Raw genomic sequence first — 20,693 nt, 5'->3', positions numbered from 1 at the left:
ACACACAAAATGTGTACTTTGTCCTGGGGATTTGAGAGGTCCCTTCTTTTTGCGCCCTCTCTCCGCCAGCAATTTACTGATAAAAATGAGAGAGTCAAAGTACAGGAGATACAACAGATTGAATATCAAAATAGGAAGACAGAGAAGTAGTGGGATATTGATACCAAGATGTGAAATCCAATCATGGAATACTGTTTTATAGTCACCAACAAACAAACATAGCATTCAACGTATATAATTTCATCATATGAATTTATTCCACTCATAAACACACATGTTACACATGGTGATATAAACATCCAATTATATCTAAATAACTTAACTATTACCTGAAGTAAATCTGACCCAAAGAAATAAATTGCTTTACTAATCTGGGGTAAATGTAAATGTTGTAAAGTCAAATAATACAGATTTTTCAATATAGACCAGCCAGGAGTTAATTTTATCAGGCTTTCAATCATATAGCCCCACCAGGATGAATTGATGATCTAGTTGAGGGCATTTTGTTCATCTTGTTGTATTGTTGGCATGCACTGCTTTTGAGCTTGCCTATAAAATGAAATTAATACAAAAACGCAAATTTTAATTATCAAATCTTTTCAAATCAGCTTCCTACCAAAACTGAAAACCCTTCATATGGGTTTCCTTGCTATTCACACGGACGGCTATTTATAAATGACAGCTATTCAATTAGTCACGTGTTATGGATAGCGGTCCTTATGAAAAGAGGTCCTTATGAATGGCGGTCCTTATGAATAGCGAGGTAAATTATCTATTGTTTGCTCGCTACCTATAAGTGCTGCTATTCATAAAAGAATGCTTAACATTTTGTCATGCGTTATAAATAGCAGTCCTTATGAATAATGGTCCTCATGGATAGTGAGCTTCACCCCTTCAAACCACTCACCTTTGGGTGATATTGTTAATGTTACAAGTTAGATGAAGTGTGCAATTTCATTTGAAACACATTTTACAAACATACAAAGCTATGTAGTTCGAACTGCAGTTACAATCTTTTTGCAGACAGCAAATAAGTTCACGCCATCAAATCCAAATGCTGTACATTTTCATGTAATGTATTAATCCTGTATTGTTAAAAAACAAACAAAAGATAGATAGACATGACATTACAATTTAGATCATCTGGAATGTCAAACTATATATTTTAAACATGAATACATCCATCTGGTAGCGTCTATAAGGGCAATAACATGTATAATTGGGAATTTCCAAATGCAATGTGGAAGAGTTACCTTGAATACACCAGATTTTTGGATTACCAATTAATTTGCATGCAAATCTTAGATTAGACACATCAAAACTTGTTGACCACCTTTTGCCTGCCATAGTTCAAGTCAAGTCAAGATGTTAGTTTTTGTGAAACACCACCCTTGTGTTTGCTTGTTGCAATTGCAAGCTTATACAGGCTGAGCCGTTCCAGTTAGAAATCAAATGAAGGAAGGATTACTATTGATTGCCTAATTCTTCTCATGTTTGACAGTTGCTGTTTTACTGGTATCAAAATCTAGGGGTCTTTGTTGTTTGTTAATACTCAAAAGCTTTTCAACGGGAGAGCAATACCCAGTCCGATTCAGGCCAAGCAAAATCAGTTAGAAATCATAGATGTAAGAAGGTCTACTGTTGATTGTCTAAATGTCTTATGTTTCATAGGTGCAGTTTTACTGGCATCGAATTCTAGTGGCCTTTGCTGTTTTTTGTTAAGACTGAAAGATATTCAACAGAAGAACAATAACCAGTCCGATTCAGGCCGAGCAAAACCAGTTTTAAATCATAGATGAGTGAAAGAAGGATGTTGATGTGTTCTTATGTTTGAAAAGCACAGTTTTGGTGCCAGCATTGAAATGTTTTACTTGGAGCTTTTCGGTTTTATTGCAAGGGTTAGGGGAAAAGAAATGGTGCCATCTCATACAAGCTGAGTCAACCCGGTAAAAGGTCATTGATAAGGAAAGAAAAATGGCGGTTGTCTCTAGATGTGTTCTTTCATGGTTGAAAGGCATGGTTTGGTCTGGTAGTCGTCGCTGGATGGTTATATTACAAGCTTTCTAGGATAATAGCTATTCCTTGTCCGCCACCGATACAGGCTGAGCCCACACCATACTTGTTACCTCTCCGTCTGTATCAGATGAGAATAAAGTGGAATAGAATAGAAAAAATATATGATGATAATGATACTATCAACAACAAAACCAGGGGGTGTTTCACAAAGATCCTAAGTAGAACTTAACACTAAGTTTGACTAAAAAATTATGGACAGCCATTGGAGCCTTAAAATGAAATATACTCAAAAGCAGAAATTCAAGTATTTTAGACATTTTATAAATTCCACAACAAGAATATGAAATTTCCTTAATGATAGAAAATATGAATGATTTGAATAAACATTTTATGCCTTTCAAAAATATTTTTACCAAATATTTTCAAAGATGCTAATGGCTTTCCATAATTTTTAAGTCCAACTTAGAGTTAAGTTCTACTTAGAATCTTTGTGAAACACCCCCTGCATCAGTAACAACAACAATATTGATAAAAGTATTCATAATGATAATGATAGTAGATAATGATGAAGATGATGTTGATAATAATACTACAGCATTTGTAATGCGCCATCTACTCGGGTAAACTATTCTGTCTGAGGCGCAGAGGGAGATTATTACCCTGGCTTTAGCACGGCTGCCATTACAGCGCTCTATTAATTAATTACTGCCAGGTACCCATTAACATCACAAGGGTTGCCTTTGGCAAATGTATATCAATGTCTTGCCAAAGGACATTAGTGCCGCGGCGGGACTCGAACCGCAGACCTTGTGATCGACAGTCCGGCGACCTATTCACTCGACCACGACACCTCTACATAATGATGATGATGATGAAGATGATGATAATGATAATAATAATAATTACAACAATAATTATGATAACAATAGTGTTAATAATGAACACAAACTAAACCCAGGGGGCTGTTTTACATAGATTCTAAGTCGAACTTTACTCTAAATTGGACTTTAAAATTATGAAGAGCCATTTGTAGCCTTATAATGAAACATATTCAAAAGCAAAAATTGAAGTATTGTAGACTTGTTATAAATTCCGCATCAAGACCATGAAATCTCCCATGATAATAGAACATATGAATGATTTGAATCAACATTTTATGCCTTTTAAAAAAACTTTTACTAAATATTTTGCTAACAGCTTTCCATAATTGTTAGAGATAAGTTCAACTTAAAGGCCGCCTGAGCTAGTGTGGACAGGAGGGATTAGACCACCCAGCAAGGTCACTGGCAAGTGGTTATCTCATCAACTCAGCTCTCAATTAACAGAAGAAAAAGAGGATCATGGGGGACCAACAGGCACCGATTAGGCATTGTTTGTTATATAGAGGGAGCAAGTAGCTACAAGTAGTACAGTGGGGCATTAGGATCCTTGTGGAACACCCCCCAGGAGCAGTTGTAGACAGAGGATACATTGGACATTGGATCTCCTACCTGAGCTCATGGACTAGGTGTGCTGTGATCCTGGCCCCAGAGGCCCCCACAGGATGACCCATAGCAATAGCACCCCCGTTGACGTTTGTCTTCTGACGGTCCAACCCAAGCTCCCGCTCCACTGCGATGAACTGTGCTGCGAACGCTTCATTGACCTAATGGGTAAACGAACATGAATTATTCTTTGCAAGAAGGGATTGCCATGAAGAAAATTAAGGTACTTTTGATGTTTACATGTAATACAATCACTATGAAATATTGTACATTAATTAATTTATTTGATGATGTGTAATAAGTTGACTGTATCACATTCATATATTTATTGTGTTTCTTTGACTTTGGGTACATTATTTCTACTATTGTTATCTATCTGTTTGTATATTTTTATATATGTATCACTAAAAGTGAATTCAATCTAAATCCAATTACACCAAAGCTTCAGATGAAAAAAGCATCTTCGGCCCCTGGTCCAGATTGCTTAATGTATGGGTTGTATTCACCATTGTCTAGCTACTTGTATTCTCGTCATTTGAAAGTAATGATCCACCCGATAATTGGTCTGTCTCTTGTGTTTCCCTTATACACAAAGACGGAGATACTTCCCTACCCGAAAATTTCAGAATGATCTCACTCACTTCATGCGTGAGCAAAGTATTTCACCAAATTTTGGCAAACCGGTTGGTTGAATACCTCGTAGAGAACAAGTTTGTTGATAAATCGGTTCAGAAGGCTTTTATTATTATACTAGATATATGCAACCATCTGTTCGCTTTCTTCTAACAGTTCATTCCCTCCACAAGACCAACATAAACAAACTTGACCTTCTATCTAGACGGTTCGTCAAAAAGTGGCTGGGAATCCCATCCCGTGGGGCAAATGTTGCCTTAGTACATATGACCCAAGGAATGAATATACCACAGATGTCTGATATATATTGGCAGAGCCACACTCTAGCACTCAAAAGATCTAGAGTCAAAGGGGACTCCTTGGTGAAATACGCACTGGATTGTACTCTCGAAAGAGAATCACGATGGTCACAGAAGACCTCGTCTATTGTTCAATGTCAACTAAATCTTAATAGAGTACAGGATACGGTAGATGTTAATAATAGTTCATGGAAGGTAGTGAAGAAGAGTGTCAAAAACGTCTAAGAACATGATGCAATAACATACTGGGAAAAGTCTGTTGAACCATTGCTTTGCCAAGGCCAGTTTGTGAAACTACTGACTCTGGAAGACGAAAACCTCACATGGAAATCCATAATGTACAATCTACCTAAGAGGGTATTAAGCTTTGTAACCAACTCATGTATTGACTCTTTGCCATCATACGCAAATCTTTACAGGTTGAGGGAAAAGACTGACAAACAAGTGCCCTTTTTGCCCCCTTACAACTGGCACCCTTCACCACATTCTAGCAAACTATTCAACATTTCTTGAAAGATACGAATGGAGGCACAATAATGTTCTTAGGTATATTTATCAAACTGTGAAAGAGTCCCTCCCTCACGAACAAGTTTATGCCGATATTCAGGGTTTCACCGTTGCGGGCGGAACCATCCCATCCCATGTTTATGTAACTTCTCAACGCATCTCGTCGTTATTTGGGAAGCACTAACAGTGCCCTTTGAGACCAACACCAATGCTGCTCACACGACAAAGCTCGACCGGTACAAAGAACTTGTGGCCGAAGTAAGAAACAATGGTTACAGTGTGACATACCATGCTATTGAGATAAGAGCAAGGGGGCAAATAAATAGGGGCAACACAAATCGGCTAAAGTGGGTACTCATGAAATGTTCAGTCACTCTCCACCCGAATAGTTTCTTTCAGAACATAAGTAGGTACGCAGTTGTGTCATCCTTTGTCCAGGCGCGGATCCAGGGGGGGGGCCGAGCGGGCCTTGGCCCCCCCCCCCCCCCCGCCAAAAAAAAAAAAAAAAAAAGAGAGAGAAGAAGGGAAAGAAGGGAGAAAGGGAAAAAAGGAGAAAAAGGGAAAGAAAAAAGAGGAAGAAGAAAAGTAAAGGGAGAAGAAGGAGATCGGGGGGGGGGGGGGGGCGAAAGGGCCTTGCCTCCCAGGCTGTTAACCCCCCCCCCCCCCCCATCAAAAAAAAATAAGAGAGAAGGAAGGAAAGGGAAAGAAAAAAAGAGGAGATACTGGCGTACTGATAGAGGGGGGGGGGGCTTGGGGGAAATCAAATTCAAACGTGGTTTATTTCTGATTCCACAGCGGTGTATTACAAATAATGCTGAAATGACATAATTTCCGAAATTTTCCTCACTTTTTAGTAAATTATACGTTTGTATGTGTTTGTTGGAAAACAACAAAATTCCTAAATTTACAACCAGGCAAAAAATATGATTCTTGAGATTCCTACATGTCAGGGCCCGAGGTACGGCGGGGATCGAGAGCCTCGAGGCATCAAAATATGCTCATCTGACCGTGATTAAATGCCTAAAACCCTTAAGCTTCCGGGGGCTTTGCCCCCTGGATTCCATCTAGGGCCCTACGGCGGGCCCTTAGATGATCATCTGACGGTAATTTAATGCCTAAAACCCCTGATTTTTGGGGCTCCGCCCCCTGGACCCCACGCCAAATAGTGACTTGCCAGTGTCACAAAATAATAAGGTATACACAAAAATATGCTCATCTGACCTTAATTAAACGCCTAAAACCCCTGAGCTTCCGGGGCCGGCTCCGCCGCCTCGACCCCACCAGGGGCCCCAAGGCGGGCCCCTGAATGCTTATCTGACCGTAATTTAAACCCCTGAGCTTGCGGGGTCGGACAAGGTATCAAGATGTGTTTATCTGACCGCAGGCGCGTAGCCAGGGGGGGGGGGGGGGGTGGCGGTCCCCCGAATCGGAAGAGGACGTAGGAAGAAAAAGGAGCAGACAAAGAACATCTTTGAAAGGATTAAGAGTATAGAGAACGGTACAACGCATCGTTTTCTTTCTCTAATAATAAAACGTCAAAGCCTCGCGCAGGAGGGGAGGAGGGGGGGGGGGGGGAATGAATTGAGACGAGGATTCAGAGGCGAGAACGGTAATACGAATCTTTAATTATTTAATGAAACATAAAGCTTATGCGCTTCGCGCGGGATGGAGGAGGAACTAAATTCCGATGAGGATTATTTTCGAGAACGGTAAAATGAATCGTCTTCTTCTCTAATGATTAAATGAAGATTAAAAGCTTCCGCGCTTTGCGCGGGAAGGGGGAACCTGAATTCAGACGAGGATTAAGAGTCGAGAACTTACAACGAATCGTATTCTTCCTCTAATGATTTAATGAAACGTAGAAGCTTCCGCGCTTCGCGCAGGAGGGGGAGGGGGAGGAACTGAATTTAGACAAGGATTAAGAGTCGAGAACTGTACAACGAATCGTTTTCTTCTTTAATGATTAAATGAAGATTAAAAGCTTCCGCGCCTCGCGCGGGAGGGGGGAACCTGAATTCAGACGAGGATTAAGAGTCGAGAACTGTACAACGAATCGTTTTCTTTCTCTAATTATTTAATGAAACGTAAAAGCTTCCGCGCTTTGCGCGGGAGGGGGGGGGAACTGAAATCAGACGTGAATAAAGGGTCGAGAACGGTATAACGAATCGTCTTCTTTCTTTAATAGTTTAATAAAACGTCAAAGCTTCCGCGCTTCGCGCAGGAGGGGGAGGGGGGGGGGGACTAAATTTAGACAAGGATTAAGAGTCGAGAACTGTACAACGAATCGTCTTCTTTCTCTAATAATTTAATAAATCGTAAAATTTTCCGCGCTTTGCGCGGGAGGGGAAAAACTAAATTCAGACGAGAATTATTTTCGAGAACGGTAAAACGAATCGTCTTCTTTCTTTAATAGTTTAATAAAACGTCAAAGCTTCCGCGCTTCGCGCAGGAGGGGGAGGGGGTGGGACTGAATTTAGACAAGGATTAAGAGTCGAGGATTGTACAACGAATCGTCCTCTTTCTCTAATAATTTAATAAATCGTAAAATTTTCCGCGCTTCGCGCGGGAGGGGAAAAACTAAATTCAGACGAGAATTATTTTCGAGAACGGTACAACGAATCGTCTTCTTTCTTTAATAGTTTAATAAAACGTCAATGCTTCCGCGCTTCGCGCAGGAGGGGGAGGGAGTGGGACTGAATTTAGACAAGGATTAAGAGTCGAGAATTGTACAACGAATCGTCCTCTTTCTCTAATAATTTAATAAATCGTAAAATTTTCCGCGCTTTGCGCGGGAGGGGAAAAACTAAATTCAGACGAGAATTATTTTCGAGAACGGTACAACGAATCGTCTTCTTTCTTTAATAGTTTAATAAAACGTAGAAGCTTCCGCGCTTCGCGCAGGAGGGGGAGGGGGAGGAACTGAATTTAGACAAGGATTAAGAGTCGAGAACTGTACAACGAATCGTTTTCTTCTTTAATGATTAAATGAAGATTAAAAGCTTCCGCGCCTCGCGCGGGAGGGGGGAACCTGAATTCAGACGAGGATTAAGAGTCGAGAACTGTACAACGAATCGTTTTCTTTCTCTAATTATTTAATGAAACGTAAAAGCTTCCGCGCTTTGCGCGGGAGGGGGGGGGGAACTGAAATCAGACGTGAATAAAGGGTCGAGAACGGTACAACGAATCGTCTTCTTTCTTTAATAGTTTAATAAAACGTAGAAGCTTCCGCGCTTCGCGCAGGAGGGGGAGGGGGAGGAACTGAATTTAGACAAGGATTAAGAGTCGAGAACTGTACAACGAATCGTTTTCTTCTTTAATGATTAAATGAAGATTAAAAGCTTCCGCGCCTCGCGCGGGAGGGGGGAACCTGAATTCAGACGAGGATTAAGAGTCGAGAACTGTACAACGAATCGTTTTCTTTCTCTAATTATTTAATGAAACGTAAAAGCTTCCGCGCTTTGCGCGGGAGGGGGGGGGAACTGAAATCAGACGTGAATAAAGGGTCGAGAACGGTATAACGAATCGTCTTCTTTCTTTAATAGTTTAATAAAACGTCAAAGCTTCTGCGCTTCGCGCAGGAGGGGGAGGGGGGGGGGGGGGGGGACTAAATTTAGACAAGGATTAAGAGTCGAGAACTGTACAACGAATCGTCTTCTTTCTCTAATAATTTAATAAATCGTAAAATTTTCCGCGCTTTGCGCGGGAGGGGAAAAACTAAATTCAGACGAGAATTATTTTCGAGAACGGTAAAACGAATCGTCTTCTTTCTTTAATAGTTTAATAAAACGTCAAAGCTTCCGCGCTTCGCGCAGGAGGGGGAGGGGGTGGGACTGAATTTAGACAAGGATTAAGAGTCGAGGATTGTACAACGAATCGTCCTCTTTCTCTAATAATTTAATAAATCGTAAAATTTTCCGCGCTTCGCGCGGGAGGGGAAAAACTAAATTCAGACGAGAATTATTTTCGAGAACGGTACAACGAATCGTCTTCTTTCTTAATAGTTTAATAAAACGTCAATGCTTCCGCGCTTCGCGCAGGAGGGGGAGGGAGTGGGACTGAATTTAGACAAGGATTAAGAGTCGAGAATTGTACAACGAATCGTCCTCTTTCTCTAATGATTGAATAAATCGTAAAATTTTCCGCGCTTCGCGCGGGAGGAGAAAAACTTAATTCAGACGAGAATTATTTTCGAGAACGGTACAACGAATCGTCTTTTTTTCTCTAATAATATAATGAAACGTCAAAGCCTGGGAGGGGGAAACTCGCCCCCCCCCCCTGCACCGACCCCCCCTCCCCCGCATTACGTCACTGTTGGTCACCATAACGTACCAATATTTGGCTCGCATTATTTCAAATTTGGGCCCCCCCCCCTAAGAAATCCTGGATCCGCGCCTGCCTTTGTCATATTCAATGCAAGAAAAGAATCACAGTGGAAGGTCCCTGTGTTAAGTCTATGGGACTTTGAACATGCAGAAGTCAAGAGGTTAAAAGTATTATCACTCACCTCCACAAGGTCCATGTCGCTGAGCTTGAGCCCTGCTCTCTCCAAGGCATTCCTGATGGCGTAGACCGGTCCAATGCCCATGATGCTGGGGTCACACCCGGCAACGTTGTACCCGACGATCCGAGCGAGGGGCCTGAGGTTGTGCTTAGCAACCGCCTCTTCGCTGGCTAGGATCACTGCTCCTGCACCGTCACAGATACCCTGAAAAAGCAACAAAGAACAACAGAATGTCATGACTAGATTCAATTTGTGTAGATTTAATGTGCATATTTAGTAATTAAAAATATAGTTGAGTTCTGGTCATGCGATTGCATTGTGAAAGAAAAGGTGTGGAATGGATCAGAAAAAGTTGATCATGTAGCATGTACATGTAAGTATTGGTGTGTACTGCAAGGTTCTTGAGTCATCAAAATCATAAGAAATTTGGCCCAGTCTTGGTAAAGTAACAAGCACTGTACACAGAAAGATGTACATGGGACTACACAAATAGTGTCAGGGCTACTTACCGGGTACCTGGATTTCCTTATATTTTTATGCTCATTACTCAGCCAGTATACATTTTCTACCAAAATTGTTTGGCAAATGGCGTTTATTTTTAATTTTGAACATTCAATGTAAGTTTTGTTTGATTCTGTGAGAATTCATTTTCTTCTTTTTTTACCAGAACTCAAGTTTATCTTTAAAAGGGTTACAGGTAACATTGCATTATAAATGAGTTCATCCATTCAACAACATGGACTATTTACCTTAGAAAATAATTTGTGTCAAACCACTATGTATAGAGTCAATAATAAAAACCGAGACACAAACAAAAGTGGATTTTGCCCTTCTTCATCTAAGAGCAAATGACCCACACTTTGTAGTTGATCTAGGATAATTTCGCGAGGATGATCATCTGCGGTTATGAATTTTGTCCTTTCTTCGACCTCTCCAATACGATACCTCTAAAAACAAAAATCTACCTACTGATAACTTAGTAAGCTGAGCAAGGCTTGTCTAACAGGGATGTCAATTGAAGGTTTACAGATACTGATCGTTTCTTGGACCAACGAAATGACCAGCCATTTTTAGGGTTAAACAACACGACTAAAACACTTCTAAACATACGAGTTCTACCTACCGATACTATACTAAGCAATTCTTCTCGAAAAAAACAGTCGTAACTTAGCAAGCTGAGCAACGCTGGTCTAACAGGGATGTCAATTGAAGGTTTACAGATACTGATCTTTTCTTGGACCAACGAAATGACCAGCCATTTTTAGGGTTAAACAACACGACTAAAACACTTCTAAATATACGAGTTCTACCTACCGATACTGAGCCATTCTTCTCGAATAAACAGTCATAATAGCAAGCTGAGCAAGGCTGGTCTGACAGGGTTGTCAATTGAAGGTTACAGATATTGATCTTTTCTCTGACCAAATGACCAGCCATTTTTAGGGTTACACCACTGAGACCACTCACTTAAAATACTTCTAAAGATACGAGTTCTACCTACCGATACGTTCCTGGCCGATACCAGGCCATTCCTCTTGAAAAAATAGCCGTAACTTAGCAAGCTGAGCCATATTGGCCTTACGAGGGTGTCAATCGATGGTCAAAGATACTGATCTTTTCTGGGACCGACTAAATGACCAGCCATTTTCAGGTTTAAACAATACGACTATGTCACTTCTAAAGATATAAGCTCAACGTACCGATGCGTTCCCTGCTGATACTAAGCCATTCTTCTTGAATACTGGTGGTAACTTGGCAAGCTGAGCCATAGTGGCCTCGCGAGGGTGTTCATCGGTGGTAACAGACTTTGGTCCCTTCTTGGAGGCCAGCTCGATTGGTGCCATCTCAGCATCAAAGATACCTGCCTTGTTAGCTGAAAAGATACAAGCAAAATGATGGTGATAAAATATCATGATATTGGAACCATTATCCATGTCAAAGACAATCAATTCTTTGAATTCCCCCCCCCCCCAAATCCTTAATTATGTCTACTTATTTTCTGTTGAAAATATAATGCCTCATTATTATTAACAAAATATCCCTCAATTTTTTTTTCTCTCTGTTTTTGATTATCATTTCCATATTATGTGTTTGTTTATTAGGGAAATGTGATTTACAAGACCTAAGGGCTTTTAATGTAGTTCCCCCTTTCATTTACAATTTTTGTTTTGGTCTGATTTATAATTATGTACAGTGTACGGCATGCATTTATATTCATAATTTTTGTCATTGAGAATGAAATGAATAAATGAATGTGGACAATGGTGGAGATAATGCTAACTTGAATATGATGGCTCAGTGGTAGAGCAGTGGTCTCATAACAGGAAGGTCCCGGGTTCAAAACCAATCCAATGCACTACTACCCTTGGTAAGACATTAATCCTCATTACCAAGTCTCTTGGAGGGGACTTATGGTATCAGTCCCCTGGTGGTTTACTTACAAGCATGAACATGTCTCACAGCAGTAAGCTAATATACTACAAACCATCAACCGTTTAAATGGTGACGATTCTGATTTTTTATCATAAGTGTATCACACTAGTGGTGATTCAAATTATCATGATGGTAATAATGATAACTCTCATGACTGAGATAGAGAATGATAAGGGTAGTGATTGTAATATAAAATAGCAATAATGATTGCAGTTCATGACAATGCGTGTAAAACAATATGGTGTTTAAAGCAACATCGAGCATGGAAGAATAAAGAAAAAAATAAAAAAATAAAAGACAGTACCTTCTGCCCATCGCTGTTGCCCAAGCAATGCAAATTCATCACAATCTTCCCTGGTGACATCATACTTGGCACCTAGAGTCTCTGCTGTGATTCCCATAGGGGTCTTAATGTGTGCATCGGTTAGGGTCGCCCAAAGGGTATCCTCAAGCTACAAAGAGAAAAGGAAAATTAAGAGAAAAAATTGTCACTGTAGATGTACATGTACGAAGAGAATTCATCACAATCTTCCCTGGTGACCTCATACTTGGCACCTAGAGTCTCTGCTGTGATTCCCATATGGGTCTTAATGTGTGCGTCGGTTAGGGTCGCCCATAGGGTATCCTCAAGCTACAAAGGGAAAAGGAAAATTAAGAGAAAAAATTTTCACTGTAAATGTACATGTACGAAGAGAATTCATCACAATCTTCCCTAGTGACATCATACTTGGCACCTAGAGTCTCTGCTGTGATTCCCATAGGGGTCTTAATGTGTGCGTCGGTTAGGGTCGCCCATAGGGTATCCTCAAGCTACAAAGGGAAAAGGAAAATTAAGAGAAAAATTTTTCACTGTAAATGTACATGTACGAAGAGAATTCATCACAATCTTCCCTAGTGACATCATACTTGGCACCTAGAGTCTCTGCTGTGATTCCCATAGGGGTCTTAATGTGTGCGTCGGTTAGGGTCGCCCATAGGGTATCCTGTAACTACACAAAGAAAGGGAAAATAAGAGAGATAAATTGTTCACTGTAAATATTGCTGTAGATACCCTGGCTCAGGGACAACAGTTTAATCCCCCAACATTTGACTTTGAAGATAATGGATGCACAAAATTTCTATGATTTCATTGTGTTGTTTAGGGGAGTAGAAAAAAACGAGAGTAGAAAAAACGGAAGAAAAAAACAGGAGAGTGAGTGAGAGACATTTTCACCACATGTACAACACAGTCACATTCACATTATATAGTGTTTTCACCGTTTCATATCTTTACCTCGTTTGATAGTGGCTCTGACATTCTGTGAGTGTGTGAGTGTGTGTGGAGGGGGTACATGTTGCAATGAAAAAATTAATGAACTTATTCCAGGTGTAAGATAAGAGCTGTAAATGTGTATTCAAGATTGAAGTATTTGCAGGTTTGCAGGTATCAGCAAAGTAACAGCAAAAAGTCATGAACTTTGCTCAATACAAGGTTCTTTATCAAGTGCCTATCATTGTATACTGATTAGAAATACTGATAAATCAATAGATCTTTGACTACGTCCGCTCAATTTGAAGCCTCTGGTTTAGTCGATATGACTACATGTGCTTTGGTTATCAATGACTTGCTTTACCAAGGGTGTATAGACACTTCCAATGCTAAGTCGTTTTAGGTAGCTTTAGTCAAATGGCATGAAAGACATATATCATGAGCTCAGGTTTGGTGATTATTAGTGTTGTAATTTGACAAAGTTAAATAAAAGATTGATATTTTTAGATACTACATCACAGAGCTGATGTTCTGTTTAGACAAAAAACGGTTATCCCCAACTACCATTTTATAGTGGTAATTTCTTTTAAATAAGCAAACCAAGTACTTGATGAAGTCAATGATTGCTATCAGGCCGAGCCTAGTGCCATACCTAGCCCCTCAGAGCGTGTATCGAATGAAGCTCATGTTTACTTATCATGGTATCAAATGTACAGTTATCCCTAACTATCATTTTATAGTACTACCACGTTACTTACAGTAGCCAATGAAAAATAAACAAACAAACAGACAAACAAAGACATGAGCAAACATAGTACTATACCTTTTGGTCTTCACCGAGCCTGGTACCAAACCTAGCCCCTCTGAGTGTGTATGGAGCCATGCTCATATTCTCTGTTCCTCCCGTCAGTGCTACCTCCGCATCACCTGCCAGTATCTCCTAGCAACCACAACACAGATGAGATGAGAACAAAAAAGGACTTGTTGCTTCACAAATGCCAAAGTTTATAAAGTTGATCATAATAATAATAATAATAAAAATCTTTTAAAGTCCACTCCAAATTTTAAACCGAAAATGGAAATTCTTTTTGCCCAATTGAAACAATCAGAATCAAAATCGGTTGAAAAATAACGAAGAAGAAGCATTTTGAAAATCCTGATGTTGATGCCACAACAAAGTCTAAGTTTGTTGACCTTAAATGAACTTTGACCTTAACTTAGTGACCTGAAATTCTACTCACATGATTGGGGAGACTTAATAACCCTATAGTCCAAGTTTCATTGACTAAGAACTTATACTTTCAAAATGATATCAAAAATTCAAAAACTTAACCTTAGGTTAAGTTTTCGATGATGATGCTAGTACAACATAGTCCAAGTCTGTTGACCTGAAATGACCTTTGACCTTGACTTTGTGATCTGAAATTCTACTCACATGATTAGGGATACTTGATTACCCTATAGGCCAAGTTTCATTGACTAAGAACTTATACTTTCAAAATTATATCAAAAATTCAAAAACTTAACCTTAGGTTAAGTTTTTGATGTTGACGCCGCCGTCGCCGTCACCGGAAAAGCGGCGCCTATATCTCGCTTTTTGCTACGCAGGAGAGACAAAAAGGATTTGTTGCTTCACAAACGCCAAAGTTTATAAAGTTGCTCATAAGTTCTTAGCCAATAATAATAATCTTTTAAAGTCCACTCCAAATTGTATTAAGTTAAACCGAAATTGGAAATTCTTTTTACCCAATTGATTGTGAGCCCGGCAGCCACTTCCATAGAGGGCAGCACACTAAGCCAGCAGGTATTACGCTTCCCTGCGTAAGAGTGTACCTTTATGCCTACGTCCGTACGGGAGCGTAATACCTGTTGGCTCAGTGTTTGCCACGTTGCCTACTTCACGAATGACTACATGTATATACCCACGCCTGAATGTCTTAACCACTTGACTGCTCACCACGTACATGTACATGTACATGTTCTCACTCTCGCATGCCTGTGCGCACCACGTACATGTACATGCTTTATAGGGCATTGTACTTTCAAGACCGTAGCACTGCATAATACCTAGCCCTAATGTGTAATTAGCACTGCAATGACGTTATACAGGTCTTAAACAGTAGATGGCGCTCCTCCGAAAAAAATCCAGCTTTTTTGTGTACAGTGTAGTTTACAAAAATGCTGTAGCACAGGGGCTATAAACGCATTTTTAGCCAATAGCAGTCAAGTGGTTAACAACTACATTATTCATACCCCTTGTAAATTTGATGTGTTTTGGGGGTCTTTTACGTAACTCAATAATAAAGGGTAGACAAGTTGAATACACTCCTTCATGGTAAAGGCCTCCATTTTATTTTGCGAGTAAACATTGCGTCATCAATGTTTTCAGGCGAGCATGTATTGTTGGGTCACTGTCTGCGCCGCACGCTCACATCGTATCAACACATGCGCTCTGCATGCTGCATCAAATAAGGCTACTCGCAATATTTACTTGCTACTTCAAATGGCGCCCATGTCGGCGCACGTGCACTCTTGTACCCGCGAAAGGGTGCATTAGGGCCTTTGTTGATTACTATTAGATGTAAGCTGTGAAAAGTCTGTAAAAGTCCTGAAATTGACAACATGTTGAGAGATTTTGTTTTTCAATCAAAATTCAACACTTTTTTCAATTAAAAAAACCCCAACATTCTAGCAAATGTAAATTGTTTTCAGAGATATTACAATTTTTTTTGACAAGGTATCAATGAAGAAAATATTAGTGTTGGTAATTTGAAGAAGAATATTTGGTTAATTTAGCCGTTAAGATAAATCCTATCCTGAAAGGGTTTGAGTGAACTTATTCATCCAGGGGGATGTTTCACAAAGATCCTAAGTTGAACTTATCTCTAAGTTGGACTTAACAACTATGGAAAGCCATTAGCTTCTTTGAAAAATTTTCAAAAGATATTTAAAAAGGCATAAAATGTTGATTCAAACCATTCATATTTTCTATTATGAAGGAGATATCATGTCCTTGATGTCGAATTTATGAAAAGTCTAAAATACTTGATTTTTTGCTTTTGAATATAATTCATTATAAGGCTACAAATGGCTCTCCATAATATTTAAGTCCAACTTAGAGTTAATTTTGACTTGGGATCTTTGTGAAACACCCCCTGAGTATATACATGTAGTATAAAGTATCCAACTTACCTGTGTTGCAGATACAATTGAGGTGAAGCCAGACCCGCACAGTCTATTGACACCTAGGGCAGGCTTAGAGACTGTTACCCCACACCGGAGAGCAACATGCCTGGCTGTGTATGCGGCATCTGGTGCTGTCTAGTAGAGAAAAGGGATAACATTCTTTCAAAATAAAGCAATGAAGTAATAATTGATGTAAAGATGGACCCACAACTTAGCCTATTAAAACCTACATCACAGCATTTATAGAATAAATAATACATGATAATGAAATAAACTTTAAATAAGTACATTTTAATCTACACTTGCCACTCTCCACCCAGGTGTTAAATGGGTACCGGTAGGAAGGAACTCCTTAAATGCTGTGAGCGTCGAAATCGGCAGCCTAGCATAGCCGGGTAATGTTGGAGCACCTTGAGGACCTTGCAAGGTCGATACGTGCTCGATATAAGAATCCAATATTATTATTATTATTAAAAGGGGATTCCACTAATTTAAGAAGAGATATGTTTTCACAAATTTCTTAAACTGGTCTGTGGAATTAGCTGATTAGGTGAAACATGGGATATGGTTCAATGCTTTAGGTAGCTGTTACATTAAGTGAACGTTAGCTTTGCTACGAGTCTTTGGAAAGGGAAGAACAAAAGGCTCCCTAGAAGAGCAAAGATAGGACCAAAGGAGTGTTTCACAAAGACTAAGATCGACTTTAAAGTTTAAGTTGGACTTTACTATGACAAGCCCTTTATGCCCCTGTCTGCTCTCACCATTTACTGGCATTGGTCTCTCAAGAGACATACATACATGTACAAATCATGGTCACAAACCTACATAATTTACGTTTTTTGCTAATTCATTATTGAAGGAAAAATATCATATATAGATCATTATGGTGAAAGCTAACAGTGGCATGAACAGCCTGCCAAGTCCAACTCAAAGTCGATCTTAGTCTTTGTGAAAAACCTCCCTGATGAGTTGTTAAATGTAAATCAATCTTTAATATAATATGAAATACAAATATCGAAAATCTATTTTGATCATTAAACAATTAAAAGAAGGTGCTCTTGACCTTAAGAGGGAAACTGAAACAATAGGCCTGTCTTCATCAGCCCGACGTTGCAATTAGCGGGATATTTGGTAGAGATAATCATCCCAAGAAATCTTGGGCTACTGTGCAAAATATCCCGCTATTTGTCCGGTGCATCTTCACCAGCCTGAAGACTTGTACTAAGCGTGCACTCTGAGCAAAATATCTCGAGCTCAAGAAATTTCAAGTTTGAAGTTTCGAGGTTGAGTCTGAAGCTGATGACGGAATTTGCAACTTCAGGATTATTTCCAAAATCAGAAATAGTGGGCTATTAGGCAATCTGGAGCTGATGAAGGCATACCTAATCACATCATTTATTAAAGATTGCATGTGGAGTGTTTACTCTGCAGTGTGTGTTTACCGAAATTCAACTTGTCAGCCCATATCAATTCAGATCACTCGGCTCAAAACCTATTAAGTATAAGGGCAGGTCCAACGTACAGTGCATAAAGCCATTTAAAGGGGAAGTCCTCCTGATATTAGATTGGTTTTAATAGAAGCAACAACAAAAAAGAGACAGGTGAGTGAAAGTTAGACCAAAAAAAAAAAATTAAAAATAAGAAAGAACTATCAATTTGTCTACCGGTATAGTAAAACTGGTCACTCAAAGACTTTTTATTTTTCTGAGGAACTTCATGATAATTTTGAAGCGCAATTTACACCATGTCACAGACACTGATAACACGTAGGGCCATGCATCTCAGATTTAACATTGTTAAAAGAAAGCCCCTGAGGGATTCTCACGTGTGACACATTTCCAATGATGGTGGTGTCGATGATCGCAGGGTTGATGTTGCCTGCTCTGAGCGCCGCCTTAGCCGCCACCTCAGCAAGGTCGGTACCGGTCTTATCCTTCAATACACCGCCAAAGGCACCGAAGGGCGTGCGCTTGGCACCGACAATGAAGATTCCTAAAAAATGAAATTATATTTTAAAAAATGAATATGAGTGACACAATTTAGTTAGAAGCCCAGTCTTCTTGATTTAAGGATTGATCTGTTGTTTGTTTGGAGCCTAAAAAAATTCTTGCCAGCAAACACTTGGACAATAATGACCACAACATTGGTACCACTCCTCTCTTTCAGAGAACGATCGTAGCCTACCGTCAGTGGTACACTAGCTGGGCACCACCAATGAAGATTCCTACAATAAATAGGGTTTCACAGTGATGAAAGGATTATTACCGGTAATGAGAATTCCACTCTGTTCATCTTAGAACAGAGCTCTGTTTCATACAACTTGTTAACCATGATTAATGGTAAATTTATACGACAAATTTGCTCTCAGCCAATCACATGCCATAATTTCAGGAGCTTATAAATGTTCTTGACGGTTAACTTCACATCTTTTTCCCTGCAATACTTAACAAAAAAATTATGGCAGCTTAACTGGTAGTAGTGCTACATTTGTAGGTCTAGTAGTGATCTTATCTTTCATAGAACCACAAAAGGTACCAAAGTGGGAATGCCTGCATAGCACCAACAATGAAGATTCCTCTGACAAGCATAAGGTGATGAAATGTCTTTTCTTCTCTCCAATCAAATACAGAAAGGTCTAAAGCCTTAAATTAATATAAATATATCATTTATTTTCAAAGGAAACAATATGAAATTGTAAAAATAAAACAAGCACACTTTGAAACTCAAAGACTACAGAAGAGGTAGTATTTGGAAAAGGTGCTGATGTGATGTGAAAATCTGTCAGAATTCCATTGTTTAATTTATTTGTTTGCAGATTAAAAACATAGCTCTAGATCTAGATCTACAAGGGCCATGTAATTTATTTTTTTTTATTTTTTTTTTTGGGGGGGGGGGGGTGTACAAAATACCCCACCCCTTCACTTCCAATTCACTTTCACTTTCACGCCCCTTTGTTTACTGCTGTGATCTTCACTTAGAATGCCTTCATTGAGAGGGAATTTGGAAGTTAGAATTCAATCTCAGTGAAAAAGACTGAATAAGGCTAGACTTCACACATATTACACAGCATCAACAATCACAAGGTTATTTCAAAGTCATACAAAAAAGAACGATGCCACAGACATCCATACTAATTAATCAGAAACACAAAGGTTAACTCAAGTCATTTATAGACCCCAACTATTCCTAGAGCTAAATGAATGACATTCAAACAAGATCATGAAATTAATGCATATAATCTTGAACTGAATACCCCAATTCTGGCATTGTCATTGATATTTCATTCATCATTCTGACACGGTTATTCTTGTCGCACTTTCTTACACACCAACGGGATGCCAACAATCCCTTCGCCGTCAGTTTCCCGAAAGCTCACCACCAATCCATCGTACCGCAGGCCGGGAGCAACGGCTAACTTGTAAAATGTATCAACACCTTCAACGGATTATTAATCGTGCTGACATAGATATTTAATTTGGAAGAATATTAATTCAAAGGCAAAGGAAACGCTAAAAGTGTGGTTTACCTCGAGTAAGGGCCATCCTGTGGAAATTGCACAGCTTTTCAGTGGGCAGAAATGAATGGAATACGAACAGAGCTGCACCGCAACATTATACAAGGCTTACAGGAGTTTGGCGCCATCTAGGGGCGAATTCTGAAATTGTTTATTGATCTGAACAAAATTACATTCGGCAGACCCTGCATTATAGTATCATTTACCTATAAGTTTCTGTAAATTTTAAATGATTTGGAAGAAATATCTAATTTTATTCTTTAAGCTTGCATCAGAACAGTAATTAAAACCACTCCAATTCATGTCATTTACCAATTTGATGTGTTTATTTTGGCAAGCTCTATATACTCTCTGCATCGGCATACCCTAATGTTTACAAACTGGCATTATTAAAACTCATTGAAATAAAGAGTATTTCCAAAGGTCTAATAATTATTATCGAAACGCTTGATAATGGCAATCAGCCATAGAGTTTGGATGTGCAATTAATTAGGCAATGACCATGGAAGGATATTAGTCAGGCAGTATTTAATTAACTTGTACCAATTCAAACCAAACATTTCTTGAATTAAATTTTCATCCCACTACTGCACAATTTTATCTGCCAATAGATGACATAGCATAATACATAATATACAAAAATTAATACGTTTGTAGTAATAAATTGATGGCATTTAGGCACTGCTCAAGGCTTAAGATAAAGACCAGTATTGGAAACGCCCCCATTTAAAAAAAAATGAAATGGAAGCTCTTATTACCAATTATGTGAAAGAATATGTTTTGACTAATACGTGATTATAAAAATTCTGCCGGGAAACCGCCTACTAATTAATATATTTGGTAAATTATTATATCTATTTGGACCGGATAG

The 20,693-nt window shown here is 39.2% G+C and overlaps 1 protein-coding gene across 1 annotated transcript; it reads right to left on the bottom strand.

The window, feature by feature from the left end:
• Positions 1–233: 233 nt before the first annotated feature.
• On the bottom strand, positions 234–19,917 carry LOC588288 (3-ketoacyl-CoA thiolase, mitochondrial). The gene is made up of 9 exons (XM_030992745.1): positions 19,835–19,917; positions 18,134–18,300; positions 16,315–16,443; positions 13,946–14,062; positions 12,178–12,325; positions 11,141–11,313; positions 9,444–9,644; positions 3,507–3,661; positions 234–2,134 (listed from the first exon to the last, which is right to left on the bottom strand). Exons 1-9 carry the CDS (start codon positions 19,848–19,850, stop codon positions 2,053–2,055), a joined length of 1,188 nt encoding a protein of 395 aa, XP_030848605.1. The 5' UTR covers positions 19,851–19,917; the 3' UTR covers positions 234–2,052.
• Positions 19,918–20,693: the final 776 nt, after the last annotated feature.

Source organism: Strongylocentrotus purpuratus, unplaced genomic scaffold (assembly GCF_000002235.5).
Source record: "Strongylocentrotus purpuratus isolate Spur 01 unplaced genomic scaffold, Spur_5.0 spur5_scaffold_20, whole genome shotgun sequence".
NCBI lineage: Eukaryota > Metazoa > Echinodermata > Echinoidea > Camarodonta > Strongylocentrotidae > Strongylocentrotus > Strongylocentrotus purpuratus.
Note: the sequence above shows the minus strand (reverse complement) of the source record. Positions and strands in the feature narration are given on the sequence as shown.